Below are 15,413 nucleotides of genomic sequence, written 5' to 3'. Positions count from 1 at the left end.
CTAAACACAAACTCCCACTATACTAGCACATCATCAATATGTACAACACCCACATGTGTGACATGCTCATGATATAATTTGGGTGGCAAACCCTTAGTGAGCGGATCCACAATCATGGAGTTTGTGCTTATGTGTTCAATTGATACTTGAAGACTCTGAACTCTTTGTTTCACAACTAAGAACTTGATGTCAATGTGTTTGGACTTTGACGAACTTCGGTTGTTCTTATAATATAATTCTGCGGCCTTATTATCACAGTTGATTCTCAATGGTTTCTCAATCCCATCAACGATTCGCAACTGAGTGATAAAATTCCGTAGCCATATCCCATGGTTTGATGCCTCGTCATGCTATGAATTCTGCCTCCATGGTGGAAGAAGCAATAAGTGTTTGTTTAACATTTTTCCATGAAACTGCTCTTCCAACCAACATGAAGATGTATCCTAAAGTGGATCTCCTACTGTCAAGACATCTCGCGAAATCGGAGTCCGAATATCCCACAATATCTAAATGACTGGATGTTCAATATGTAAGCATATAATCTTTAGTTCTTTGTAAATACCGCATAACCCATTTTGCCTTTTTCCAGTGATCCATACCTGGGTTACTCAAATATCTGCCCAACAATCCAACAATGTACCCAATATCCGGACGCATACAAACTTGTGTATACATGAGACTTCCTACTGCCGAGGCATAGGGAAACCTCTCCATATCCTTATTCTCAAGTTCATTTTTCAGATATTGGTGCAAACTAAATTTATCGCATATTGCCACAGGCGTGTCTCTTGGTGCACAATTGCCCTACCAAACCTACTTAACAACTTATCGATGTAGGACTTTTGTGATAGCCCAAGTATACCTCTTGAAAAATCCCTATAGATCTGTATACCCAGCACAAAAGATGCATTACTAAGATCCTTCATGTCAAATTTACTGGATAGAAATCGCTTGGTTTCATGCAAAAGTTCCACATCACTACTTGCAAGTAGAATATCATTTACATATAGCACCAAGATAATGAATTTGCTCCCACTGAACTTGAGATATATGCATTGATCAAAAGTGTTCTCCTTAAAACCAAATGAAGTAATCATCTGATCAAACTTTTGGTACCATTTTCAGGATGCATACTTTAAACCATATATGGACCTTTTTAATTTGATACAAGTTGCTTTGAATCATTAGACTCAAAGTTCTCCAGTTGCACCATGTATATTGTCTCATCAATGTTACCATTAAGAAACGCAGTTTTAACATCCATTTGATGCAGCTCTAAATCATAATGAGCCACAAGTGCCATGATGATTCTAAAGGAGTCCTTCGACGAAACAGGCGAAAAGGTCTCCTTATAATCAATGCCTCCCTTTTGAGTGAAACCTTTTGCAACTAGGCGTGCCTTATACCTAACACTGTTACCTTTTGAATCCCGCTTGGTCTTAAAAATCCATTTACAACCAATCGGTTTTACACCTCCAGGCAACTCTACTATGTCCCAAACATCATTGTCGTTCATTGATTTCATCTCATCCTTTATGGATTCTATCCACTTTTCAGAGTCAGAACTTTGTTTAACTTGACTAATTGAAATTGGATCGTCTTCCATACCCATGTCAAACTCATGTTCCTAGAGATATACAACATAATCATCTGAAATTGTATTTCTCCTTTCTCTAGTGGATCTCCTCGGTGGCACTTGTACTTGAGGTTCTTGAGGTTGTTGAGTTACCTCTTCATGAACTTGAACTGGTTCCATAACTTGAGTAGGAAGAATCTCAGGTGTGTCTACAATCTCTGTTATTGGTTGTACATTCTGGATAGTGTGATCAAACATAATATGACCACATCCAGTTGTAATAATAGGAATACTAATAGATTCCTCTTCAAAGACCACCTTTCTTAATGATTCTCTCCCTCTTAACTCAACATCCTCAATAAACTTAGCATTGCCCATTTCAAAGAAGGATATAGTTGAGGGGTCATAAAACTTGAAACCTCACAACCTTTCAGAATACCCTACAAAGTAGTAGCTCATAGTTCTGGAGTCCAATTTCTTTTCCTTTGGCTTGTAAGGCCTAGCCTCAGCTGGATATCCCCAGACATGCAAATGCCTAATACTAGGTTTCTTGCTAGTCCATAACTCATATGGGGTTTTGGCTACTACTTTGCTTGGGACTCTATTCAAAATGTAAACTACAGTTTTGACAGCTTCACCCCAAAGTGATTCTGGTAAGGTGGAATGATTGATCATACTTCTTACCATATCCTTAAGAGTACGGTTTCACCTCTTTGCTACACCATTTTGGCTTGGAGTCCCCGACATGGCGTACTGAGGAACGATACCACACTCCATCAAATATTTGGCCAATGGCCCTAGACGTTGTTCACCGAATCCACAATATCTACCATAATATTCACCTCAACGGTCAGATTTGACGACCTTTATTTTCTTGCTTAGTTGGTTCTCAACTTCAACTTTAAAATTCTTGAACACATCCAATGACTGAGACTTCTCATGAATCAAATAAAGATAGCCATAGCGTGAGTAATCGTCAATGAAAGTGATAAAATATTGTTGTTCATTCCAAGAAGGGTAGGAAATGGACCACAAATGTCTGTATGTATCAATTCCAAGATGTCACCGTACCTATTGGCCTCCTTTTTCCTCATATTTGTTTGTTTACCCTTAATACACTTTATACAGACTTGAAAGTCTGAGAAATCAAGTGGATCAAGAATTCTTTCTGACACAAGCCTTTGAATACGTTGATTTGAAATATGACCCAAATGCCTGTGTCACAACATTGATGAATTCTCATTTGTTAATTTTCACTTAATGCCATAATTACTTGAATGCAAGGTTTCGTTTCCATTAGAGGCATTTATGTTCAATTTGTATAATTTGTCTGTTAGACTACCTGTACCAATAACATTTGAATTTAGATAAAGACTAACCATTCCATTTCTAAATGAACAATTATATCCACATTTGTCCAGACATGAAACAAAAATTAAATTCCGTCTAAACGACAGCACTACAAAAGTCTCTTCCAAATCCAAAGTACATCCAAAGTCTAATTGTAATCTAAAAAGACCAATAGTCTTCATTGCAGCCTTGTTGCCATTTCCCACATAGATGGATCTTTCACCATCAGTTGGCATTAAGCTCCTTAGGCAACCTTGCATCATGACACTTATGTAAGTAGTTGCACCCGTATCTATCCACCAAGTGTCAATAGGCACTATAGCTAAATTAATTTCTGAACAAACAAAGTTGAGAAGTGTACCTTTCTTTTCACACCAAGCAGCCTATTTGGTACATGTCTTCTTCATATGACCAACCTTCTTGTAAAAGAAACAAGTGATCTCCTTATCTTGTTTTTCCTGCACCTTTTGCTTTGATGTCCTAGAAAATGCAGTTTGTTTTCCTGTATTGTCCCTCTTTCTTTTCTTGCTGGTACCAAATCCCTAAGATATGGAAGCCAAGTGAGCACTTTCTATCTTTTCTTGTTTCAATCTATCTTCCTCTTGTACACACTGAGCAATAAGCTCATTCAGAGTCCATTTTTCTTTTTTTGTGTTATAACTGATCTTGAATGAACTAAATTGTGTAGGCAGAGAGATCAAGACCAAGTGCACGAGTATGTCTTTTGACAACTCTAACTTTAGTGCCTTGAGTCTAGTTACAAGATTAGACATTTCCATTATATACTCCCTTATATTCTCTTTCCCTTTGTACCGCATGGAGACAAGCTTACTAAGAAGAGTGTTTGTCTCAACCTTTTCATTTGCAGTGAATCGGTTTGCTATCTGGTCCAAGAATGTCTTGGCTCAAGTCTCCTCAGGTATTGCACCCCTTATAGCTTCTAGAATTGAGTGCTTCATTATCATTAGACTCATGCGATTGGATCGCTTCCATTTTTCCATAGCAAACCTTTGCTCAATAATGCTAGCACTAGTAAGGTCTAGAGGGTGATCCTCTCTTAATGTATAGTCCAAATCCATGCACCCGAGCACAATTATAACGTGCTCCTTCCATTTCTTGAAGTTTGTGCCATTAAGCACAGGAATGTTATTAACATTTGTAGATATAGATGATGTTGAATTTATAACAATAAAGCTCACAATCAATCACAATAATATCATACATACATGAATAAATAAAAATTTAACATATATATGTATATGCATGTGGGCCTATTACAAGATACCTAGCACAAACATTAATATTCAGTCTTTGGACAAAAATATCAACTTGTAATTGGTATCCTTTTTAAAATTAATTCATAAATATTGACAATAAAACCGAAGCAATATGCCTGTCTTTGGATTGACATACATCAAGGTTTCACTCATTGGTCAAAGTCTCCTATTGATTTTGGCACAAACTCAATATCCTCTCAAGGTTAAGAGTTCATGCAGTATAGTAGTTTGGTGAATTATGACAATTGATATATTTGCATCAGGATTCTCCGCAAGTCATGTCTAGTGTGCATCACATACATTAGTGCACTTAACCATATGAAACTCATCCCGATAGCTAAGACAAGTCATCACTCCAATTAGGAGGTGGTGCACTACAATTTCAACTAGATTGTCCAAATCTATGAATCGGTTATGGGCAACTTATTTACTTATAAAGAACCCATGACTTATATCTTCTGTGTAACTCCAAGTGCACCCCAAGTCATGTACAATGTAAAAGACATGGGTTGAATGCTCAAATCAAATGTCAATACACCAAAAGGATAGTAAGGGAATAATTAAGTCTGACTTTGTTACATCATGTCTTTTTTTTTAAGGGTTCAATCCCAACACTATCCAACACTCACCATTATTGACAAGGACATTGTTGTACCAAATCTAGCAAAAATGCATTAGCAAAGACAAGATTAACTCCTTCTACATGCAATCAAGAAAATAACGTTTGGGCCCAGTTGAGAGTTTAAGGTTAAAATGGGATCTTTGGCAGAAAAAGAGGATATAGACTGCTTCCCAAACTATTATCGCTATGACCTTTTTGGTCACCTGGTTGTAATTCTTTGTATTTATTTTTCTAAAACTTAAGTTAAAGCCATAACTCCGCCTTGCAGCTTTAGTGTTTTATATAAAGCTAAAATTACATATGAAGATGCAGCTTCCCAGCCAAATACAACCCGTGTTTTGATGAAGTTGTAGCTTAATCCTCCACTTCTACATAAAACATAAAGGCATTGAAGCCCTAGGATGAAGCTGGAGCTCTAACTTAGGTCATGACACATTGGAATAGAGAATGAAAATAAGAATAAAAAATTATTTGGCTTGAAAACCGAAACCTACTTATTAGAATTTTGATTAATTTCTTCTACATGTTACTGTGATTCACCTTCATTTTTATTCTTATTCCCATATACTAAATTCACCCTTAAAGTACAAAAGAAAAAAATTAATATTTACATGGCAAGGTCATATATATATCAAATTTAACTATCTTAAACTTCATTGTTTAAAAAAAAAAAAAAAATCTAATTATTTTATTTAATTTATTAATAAAAATATAAAAACCAACATTATAATTTTCTTTAAAAAAATTTATATCATTTATATGATAATTAAATATAAATATTAAAAATCATATATGCATCATCATTTATTTTATATTATTGAATACATTTGAATTAAATAAATTATAGTTTTAATATTAAATATATCATCATTTATCTCATTAATCATATTTTAAAAAATTACTATCACTTCACTTTTAAATTTTTATATTTATTCTTTTAATTTTGAATGTCTTTATTTTAAAATATTAAAAATATAAATTTATTCAAAAAAACTAAAATATAAAATAATAATAATAATAATAAAGTTCTAATATTTTAATAAGATAAATAATAAATTATATATTAAAACCGATATATCTTTGCATACATATATTTTTCTCATTAAGCATATATATGTCAATTACACTTATAAAATAACTTTAATATATTTATTTTTATTTATTTTATCATTTTTTTTTTAATTTTTCTAAATATTTCCATGAATTTTAAATAATTTTAACCTTACCGATATTTTTATCAAAATATCCACCAATATTTATAATATATCCATAAAATCCAAATATCGATATATCTGTGTTTACCGATATTTCAAACCATGGTCATACCTTTAGTTGTTTTGGCCTCTACTTTGCGTAATGCATGACTCGTTTTGCTAATCTTTATGCCATTAAATCTTGTTCTTGTATGATGCATCTCAAAGAATGATTACATCTCATGAATAAAAGACGCCAACCTGTTTTTGAATATCTTCAGAGCCTCAAAGGAATTTATGATGAACTTGCCTTGATTCGCTTTCCACTCTCTGATGATGATTTAATTATTCATGCTCTCAATGGCCTCAGACCTACTTTCAAGGAAATTGTTGTAGCTGTTTGTGCTCAGATAGTCCCATTTCTTTTAGGAGCTACATACTATGAAATTTATGTAGTTTTAGCATATACATATATATTGAAACTTAAATTGATTAATATATTTGAAAGAGGTGCTTGAAATTAAATTTTTAGAAAAATAACTTTTCATAAAATACAAAATAGTTGAAAATTAATTTTATGTTAAAAGGGAGTGTGATAATAGGTCTAAAGGTTATGTACTTTGAATAATTGCTCTCAAGTCGATAAAAAATTTTGGACAAAAATACCCTTTATCGTTCACGCATCTCTAAAAACCATATTAAGGGTATGTTGGGTATTTTTTTATGATAAATTTTCTACAAATCCTTCAACTTTCAACCCAATTAAGCAAAGTATATGCATTGTAAGACCATTTTCACGTTGATAAGCCTTTTTTATTATAATTTTTCTAAAATAGATAAAATAATTAAAAGTGTATTTGATAGTGATTTTATGAATTATTTCTAATCTTTATAATACTTCAAAATTTTCATCATTCAAATATTAAAAATGTTAAAAACACTTCCTATAATCCCTCTCAAATACAACTTAAGAGTCCATTTAAAAGTGATTTTAAGAAACGCTTTCAATATTTTTAATACTCCAAAATTTTTATAATTCAAGTGTTATAAATATTATAAATGTTTTTTAAAATCACTGTTAAACACACTCTAAATCAATTTTAAAAAGGATTTTTGGTTTTGAAGTTATAAAAAAAAAAAAAAGGAAAATATTGAAGAAAAAAAATTAAAAAGAAATTAAATCAATAGAGATTGAGCATGAATGAATACCATAACAATAATCGAAGTTGAGGCAAATCATCTTCTTTTCAATGGAATTTTGACATACTAACGAGTGAGGATTAATCAACCTTTGATTTTGAAAAGGTTTTAAAGTTGGAGACCTTTAGTAGGTAAATTAATTGAACTAGGGAAGTCCTCGATAGTCGATACATGAACTTAAGTTGATGTTGACGCCCATGGTCTACTCATGCTCCCTACTAAATTCAATTCTAACCATTCTTCATACCATACTCCTTGGAAAAATCTCTACCCACCTTCTCCAAAAAGTAGAAAATTAATAATTAAAATATGAAAATTTTATAAATAAATATTGTAATATATCATGAAATAATAAATGTTAATTACTAGCTAGCCTTCTCATCTTCTCTCCTACACTGCAGAAAAGGGATATGAAGAGATGAGGAAAAGGCATTGGAATCAAAGTGGAGTGAGAAGTGAATATCAATTACAAACACTTGTGCAGATTACAAGCTTGGTGATTCCTATCCAGATTTCTGTCATGTGAAACTAGAACAACTTCAATCAGAAAAAAAGAATAACAAATAGATTTGATGGCAAAACTGGTATGAACATTATAGAATGTCTTCAGACTCTCGATCTAGGAATGTTGGATACTCTACAATGATGACTTCTATAAAAAGCTATTCAAGGAGCTCAAACTCAGCAAGATGACCACAACCCTTTTTTTTTTTTTTTTTCTTTTCTGGGTATCTCAAAACTTACAAGGAAAGTTGGATTTCATCTGTTTGCCTGGTTATGCCGCTTTGTCTGGATCGCCATGGACATAACCCGCAGCCTGTTTGTTATCTCAGTGAATGATGGCCTAGCTGCCGGATCAGGTGACCAGCACTCTTCCATTAACTTTCTCCAGTCAGGATCACATCGCTCCGGAATAGGAGGCCTAAGTGTGTTACTCACAATTCCCCCTTCATCAAGAGTTCACAACAAGACAAACCATTGTCAAACTGCAAATGGGGATTACATTTTATGCAGAACAATATCAAATTAAGCCTTCTGGAGAATAGACTTATGTGTGAGGAAAACAGAATAGTGGAAGAGTTCAGACAAAATTAAATTTGCAGGTTACAGGAGCTGGTCATGTATGAGGCTATAAGATCAGTGTCTTAAGCTTCAACAGAAATCTTGAGAATTTTGATGTTTCTTTCTGTTTTGATCCATTAATTCCTGTATTCAAAATTTTGACTGAAGTTTGGTTCTCTTCAACACAAAAATCTAAATGCTCAAATTCTAGAAGAATGCAAATAATGACCATATTTTTCCCTTTGAACACCTACCAAGACCAAAATGAATATGAAACCAAAATCTCGAACACTGCCTTGAATATGAAACTAAGGTCACATTTGTTATATTGATTTAACAAAAATCTAATATTTCATATTTACATACAAATGATATTAATGAAGACCTATAATCAAATATTTTAACCTTACTATCATTTATGATACATGTGTGTTCCATACATGCATCCACCACTTTTTTTTTTTTTGTTTTTCCTATTTTTGTTCCAACTTAAGTGCTTTATTTTTCTGAGAGTAAATAATCTCCAAAATAAGTCACTACAAAATCATTATACTGTAGCAACTGTTCCTCCTTGAAGTTGTTGTCAAAATATTACTACATGGCAGGCATGATTCAACAGCTTGAGAAACTTTAATAAGGAATATTTGTGCGTAGATTTAAAAGGTTCACAAAGGTTCTTGAGGAGCTTCTAAAGAATGAATTTTAGATGAGAATAAATGCAAATAATTTTGGTTATACTAAACAACAGAAAATGCTTACCTATGATAGCACCACAGTGCATGTTTGCATAGGGCTCTTCTCCAGTTAGGATCTCCCACATTGCAACGCCAAATGAGAAAACGTCAACCTGAAAGAGAAATAAACCGATATGATGCCATGCTACCTTCTTTAAAACTTAGATTTAGAATAGTCTGAGCAGTCAGATGTAGAGACATGTCAAGGGATTCTGCATTCTGCCTTGTGATATATATAAGGCACCAAGAAAAGAAAATGTGTATTTGACATTGATTCCATATCACTTTGTTGCTTAAAACTCTCGTGCAAAAAATAATTAGGCATTATCTTAACCTTCTCCGAAACCCGGTTACTGCTACCATTCAATAATTCTGGTGCCATCCATGGAAGGGTTCCTCGAACACCACCCGATACAAGTGTATTGCGTTTAATTCTCGATAATCCAAAATCTCCAACCTGAAAAGGTAGCCGCTTTATGAAATGCATCTCTAACTAGTAAAATGATGATCATACCATTTTAGAGACACTGATTTTCAAAAAGCACCTCAAAGTTTATTAAAAGCATTGAAGTACATCTAAAACTACCATTAAAACAGATTTAGAAGACAAATTCTTTCTTTAATAGTAAATAATACAAAGACACACACACAGACACACAGGCACACATATTACTGTTACTAATTACCTTGCATATTGGCCGTTGAGTGTCCCTCATATTGACGAGCAAATTGTCGCATTTCAAATCAAAGTGAACAATGTTTTTCAAATGCAAGTATTCCATGCCAAAAGCTGCATCCATTGCAATTATAAGCCTTTTCCGGCGATCAAGAGATCTGCAAGAAGAATTCCAAAATTCCATAAATCTGCTCCTCTGTAGAAGTGAAGGCCAATAAAGAAAATTACCAACTCACCTATCCTTCCTTAGTAGGACATGCCTCAATGATCCATTTACCATATATTCAGTTACAGTTGCCAATGTTCCTCCAGGCCCATCAGGAACCACCCCATAAAATGCTACCACATTTGGATGGTGAAGATTTGATAGGATCCGAGCCTCTCTCCAGAAGTCTTTAGTCTGTATAAACAGGTGAAATTTTAATATCATTTAATTCAGAAAAAAAAAATATTCTAAAACCTACTTTTTAAGTGTTGGAGAGAGATATCATGAAAAATAGTGACCACTATATATGCTTCAATCCATTGAAAATATTTTCCAATATTTCCGACAGATACATTTTACAAGCAAGTTCAGTGAGTCCCCTATACGTATTGAATGATTTTACAACTATCATGAATAGAACTGGCAAAGGGAATTTTTTGTTAGTGCTAGCTATAGTTGTTTCAGCAACCCACCAACCGCTCTTGCTCAGATGATCTCCCTGCAAAGCAGCTCTTTTTAATTCTCTTAATTGCAACATCTGTTCCCCTCCACTTTCCATGATAAACAGTTCCAAATGTACCAGATCCCAACTCTTTCAGCTCTTCAAGATCAGCATTCTTTATTATCTGCACATCAGCATATAAAGCACCCAGTTAAAAATTGAATCTAGATTTCCCTTTTTTCTTCAAAAGAAGATCAAAAATATCTGAGGAAATCATTATGAATAAAAATGCTACTAAGGAACTTCTATAATTGGTTATAATCAAAACCACTGAAGACTATATATAGTGAAAGGAACTAAGCAGCCTAAACCAAAATGATTGTCCTCTAGATTTTAGCTTGGTTCCTTCATCTTTCAGTCAATGCTTGAATTAAGACGGGTTCGAAAGAGACTTCAATCATGTTTTCCCTTGACATTCGTCATTGCCCGTATACTCAAACTACACAAAAGTGAGATTCTGTATCTCCTATATGTTTTAAAACTATATAAAAGAATAAATAGCAAAAAGATCATGTGGCATGGATTGAAGTTTTTAACTATATTTTATCCAGTATTCTTCATTGCCCACATGCTTAGACTATTTTCCTGATAACTCAATTTTATTCAAAGAATACATAGGAGAGGTGCCCCTAAAAATGAAAAATCATATAACAGAATCAGAAGGAGAAATATAGAAAGGAAAGGAAAGGAAGACTACAAAAAAATTCAAGGAAAAGCCATTGCATACAACAGTAACTAAGGTTGCAATCATAATGTTTCATGTGCATTTATTATGCTATTTTAATCCTTGCCACATGATCTTTTGCCTAACTCTATGAGCATGAGAACATGTGAACATATGCACCTAGCCCTCCAAGCATGACAACGAAAAAATATCCAGTATCATTTAGATATTAAATGAGGAAGCTAATATTCAATTATGCATGGACAAAATGAGATGGAAGCATCTCACCTGCAAACCATAGATGCTTGCCTCCATTTCAGCCATAGCAGCATCGCTAATAGATTCACCCAGATCTCTGCCCTCCTATAAGAGACAGGGTTGTGATGAAAATTAAATGGAAAAGAAACCATCGATGATACCAGAGTCTAAATAGGAGAAATAATTACCTCCCCTTCAGATTCTTGAATATCACTCTCTGCCTCTGCTTCTCCAGATGATGTAATTACATCACTCGCTTCATCTTCTACTTGTGGGATAAGTGGGGAAGATGAGGGAATGCCAGGAGGCAAAATATCAGTTACATCTTCAACAATAACTGCAGCACCTGGTGTGTTGCCGTTATGATGATTATCTGAGGGCTGTGATTGGACAAAGATAGCATCTCCAGGATTTAATCTCTCATAAAAGTGTCCCTCTGGGCCATCAACCTCATGACAAGGGAAATTCAGAGGGTCTTCATCTTTAAGAGTAGATACTCCACTCATAACAGCTTTCTTGTCAGGATTTTCAAATGAAGACTCTGTACTGAGTGGGTAATTCTTCTGCAAGTTTAAGCTTGGATCAGATTTATTTCCTGCAGATGGAGTTAAACTTGCAGAGCTTGGGACTGCTGCTTCTTGGTCACCTGTTCCTTGAATTGCAACAGATAGAGGTCGAGAAGATTCATTGGGAACTGATTCACTACTTATTACCTCAGTCATAGCATGCTGCATGTCCTTGGTAGCATTTTGGCTTTTGACGAGAAACTTGGGTGTACTTGCACCCAATGAGTAATCATGAGGCTGCTCTCTCACAATATCAGCAGAATTTTCTGGAATCATGAGTGTTGAAGCAGAATTCATAGTTGTGTCTCCATGGTCTTGAAACTCAAGTGGGGAAATATGAATACTGGGTACTGAATTTGGGTTGTAACAAACATTTTGCAACTTTGTATTAGGTAGTGTGGAATTATCTTGTGATGTAAGGTCAGTGATTACTTTATCATGTTTCCTTTCCTGACCTACCTGAGTATCTATCTCATCCTCCCAGTTCCATGTATCTTGACCCAGTCCATTATTTCCCTTGTGGTCATCCACTATGAGAGTGGGCTGATTCTGATAAGCTTCTTGGTATTTCTCATTGCTTATTTCTTGCGGTTGAAAAGACCATTCTTGCGGAGAATTAGACAAAGCCAACGAAGGTGATTTTTGAACTTCAAAAGTCCATGGGGACAATGGAATAATTCCTTCCTCCAAATGGTAATCAGGCCTCCCTTCATGTCCCCGCAACTGTGAATCAGAAAGCACATGCAACATCCGGTGATGAGAACCTACCAAATCATTAGTTGATCCTGACAGAAGACCCAGTGGATCTTTGGGATGAGAGTGGAATGCTCTCTCCTTAAGCACAGGCCTCTCAAAATCCACTTCACTTTGACCAAGTACAGGAGAAAAAACAAAATCTCTACTGGGACGGTTCTGGACATGCAAACTAGGAAGTTTGTTTATTTGGTCAGTTTCTAGAAAATGTTTGTTATGATGATGGTAATTCATCAATGGCACAGGCCCATACGGATTATTATGATAATAGCTGGGAGAATCAACACAATAGGCGTTGTCACATGGCCATTGATCTGTGACAAATTGACTGGCGCTTTCATGACCATCATGGTATGCATGATCCTCGAAGAAATGCATTGCAGAATTCTGAGGATCTCTATTCTGAACTGGCAATGGAGATACAGGAGGAGATTGCTGAAATGACTTGGTTGGTATCTGGAGTGAAGTCAAAAACTGAGCAGCAGGATTTGTGAACATCCCCACCAAATTTGAGGAACTAGCTCCATCCTTCATCTCCAAAGGATGAAAAAAAGGAGGGTCTCTATAATCACAGGTATTTCCCGTCTGGCTTGATACACTCTGCCCACTAGAGTTCTTCCGTGGACTTGGGTCAAGCATGCCATTCACAGCAACAACATACTGATAATCAGCTTCATTCTGTTGTGTGGCCCTTGTTTCGAAAGAACTAGGGCTCTCAGGTTCACCCACCGGTACAAGAAATATCCTTAGTCTTTGAGAACCCTCAATTCTTTCCAGCTCATGATACTCCTCGATCATATGATGAAGATCTTCATCTGAAGAAACAGATATGAGTGCATCAAGATCCTCACCTGGGAGCTGATACTTGATTGTATGAAGTTGGTTGCAAATAGCAGAAGTTTTCTTCACAAGTTCAACCCAAGAGAGGTTTTTCCTGATGGATATAATCTTTGTCTCTCCACCCACATATCTAAGCTTCCCATCATTTGGCCTTGGTAATATCCTCCCCCCAAAGCTGCAAAGGAATTTCATCTTGTCAGAGAAAGAAGCATCTGAAACTCCTGACCCTTGACAATGATGTGGTTGAGGGGACTCTGGTATATTAAAGGATGGAGTAGCATGTCCTGGGACAGCTTGATCGCAATTGAAATCCTCAAAAAGCTGACCTGATCCTAGTCTGGGGGCACTATATTCCCTGTGGATTCTGCTTGCTTTATCAAGATAAACCCTATTCTCCACTTCTGCTGCATATCCTTTTCCAGGAACAAAATCCAAGATGTCAGAGCTGCATTCAGAATCCCCTCTCCTTAGCCCAAGAATGCCATTGAGGGGCTCATAAACCATCTGATGATTCTCATTAAAACCTTTACACCATCCCTTTGGCTGTCTCTGATCTGTATCAATCATGGCAGACGCCCTTCTTGGAGCAACACGATCACGAAGGAACTCAGCAGAAAATTCCTCACCTGTCTGTGCACAGATATCATGTGCATTTCTGTCTGCGGCCAACTGACCACTTGACACAGCATTATCTGGGTTATTACAGAAGTGTTGGCCTGAAAAACCAGAAGTCTCACCTGTCATGGTCCCTAACCTTTATTTATCTGTATAGTAACATTCTCTGGCTTTTCAAGCCTTATTTACTTCACCATTCAAAGGCATTCCCAAATGCTTCTCCAAATTTCAGTAAGTAGCATTCCCAGAACCCGCTCCATTCTACAAAATCCCAATTGTTGAAGAATTGTACTCCAATGCTTCTATCCCCAAATGCCTATTTTCACAATGACGACTTGGATTTCACAATAATGGGGAAAACAAGACAGCATAACAGATTTTCTTAATCGGTCATATACCTAACTTCATTATCTCCATAAGAGAATAACAATGGGTGTCCAATAATTCGGCTTACAAACACAACTACCTGCAAATCTAATGAATTTTACAGAAACAACCCATGTCTTTTTTTTTTTTTTTTCAATTTCCAGTGAATTACAATCACAAATACCCCTAAAATGAAATTCCAGATCCCCCACAAGCCCACATCGACAAGACATTCACAAATCACAAGAATTTAATCAATCAATCAACGAACCAAAGAAAGAAGAGGAATAAAAATAAATAGCATGATCATCCATAAATAAAGAAAAGGGTATATACGAAAATGAATGGAAATGGTACCTGAGGAATCTGGGTTAGAAAATGAGCTCCAAAAGAGAAAAAATGGCTTTTGTTGCAATGGTTGGTTTGTTAGGCATGGGAGGAAGGAAGGAGTGCGTGGCTTACGGAACGGGTGGGAAATTCAATTGAGGACGTCGACAGCCACGTTGCTGACAAGAACGCGCCTTCTCCGCTCGACACGTACAAAGTACAACAATCGTCTTGCATAATTTTCATAATTTTAAAATATTTCAAACATTCTCTCTAAATCCACGTAATCATAAACAACGGTTCAGTTAGAAAGTATCGAGAAGCTGTCCTCTGCGTCTCTTATGCCCATGCCGTGTTATGATAAATTAGCTTCCAAAATATCTCAAACTCAACTGTCTCTCTTTATATTGCTTTATAACAATGTTTATTATTACAATGTAATGTCTCCATCTTTGAAAGAGTCGTTTAAGCCATCAAAATAAATGAATTGTTGATAATTTATTCAAATGAGAACTAAAAAGATTATGCTTTAAACTTTAAGACTGCTCTTCCTATCACAAATCCACCTTTTGAAATGTGTTTGAGAATATACTTGCCATGGTACCATGGGGTTATCGAGACCCATGT

The 15,413-nt window shown here is 35.4% G+C and overlaps 1 protein-coding gene across 4 annotated transcripts; it reads right to left on the bottom strand.

Annotated features, from left to right (window-relative positions):
• Positions 1 to 7,662: 7,662 nt before the first annotated feature.
• Positions 7,663 to 15,102, bottom strand: LOC100264925 (uncharacterized). 4 transcript variants are annotated; one of them, XM_059736963.1, is made up of 9 exons: positions 14,817 to 15,097; positions 11,508 to 14,645; positions 11,350 to 11,424; positions 10,369 to 10,521; positions 9,927 to 10,090; positions 9,701 to 9,848; positions 9,349 to 9,471; positions 9,040 to 9,127; positions 7,663 to 8,165 (listed from the first exon to the last, which is right to left on the bottom strand). In XM_059736963.1, the coding sequence occupies exons 2-9, from the start codon at positions 14,220 to 14,222 to the stop codon at positions 7,978 to 7,980; spliced, it is 3,654 nt and encodes a 1,217-aa protein (XP_059592946.1). In that variant the 5' UTR covers positions 14,223 to 14,645; positions 14,817 to 15,097; the 3' UTR covers positions 7,663 to 7,977. The 4 variants fall into 4 exon arrangements, with proteins under 4 accessions (XP_059592946.1, XP_010650230.1, XP_010650228.1 ...); XM_010651928.3 differs by having other exon boundaries at positions 11,508 to 14,409; XM_010651926.3 differs by having other exon boundaries at positions 11,508 to 15,097.
• Between the last annotated feature and the right edge of the window lie 311 nt (positions 15,103 to 15,413).

Source organism: Vitis vinifera, chromosome 5, assembly GCF_030704535.1.
Source record: "Vitis vinifera cultivar Pinot Noir 40024 chromosome 5, ASM3070453v1".
NCBI lineage: Eukaryota > Viridiplantae > Streptophyta > Magnoliopsida > Vitales > Vitaceae > Vitis > Vitis vinifera.
This window is presented reverse-complemented; position numbering and strand designations above follow the sequence as displayed.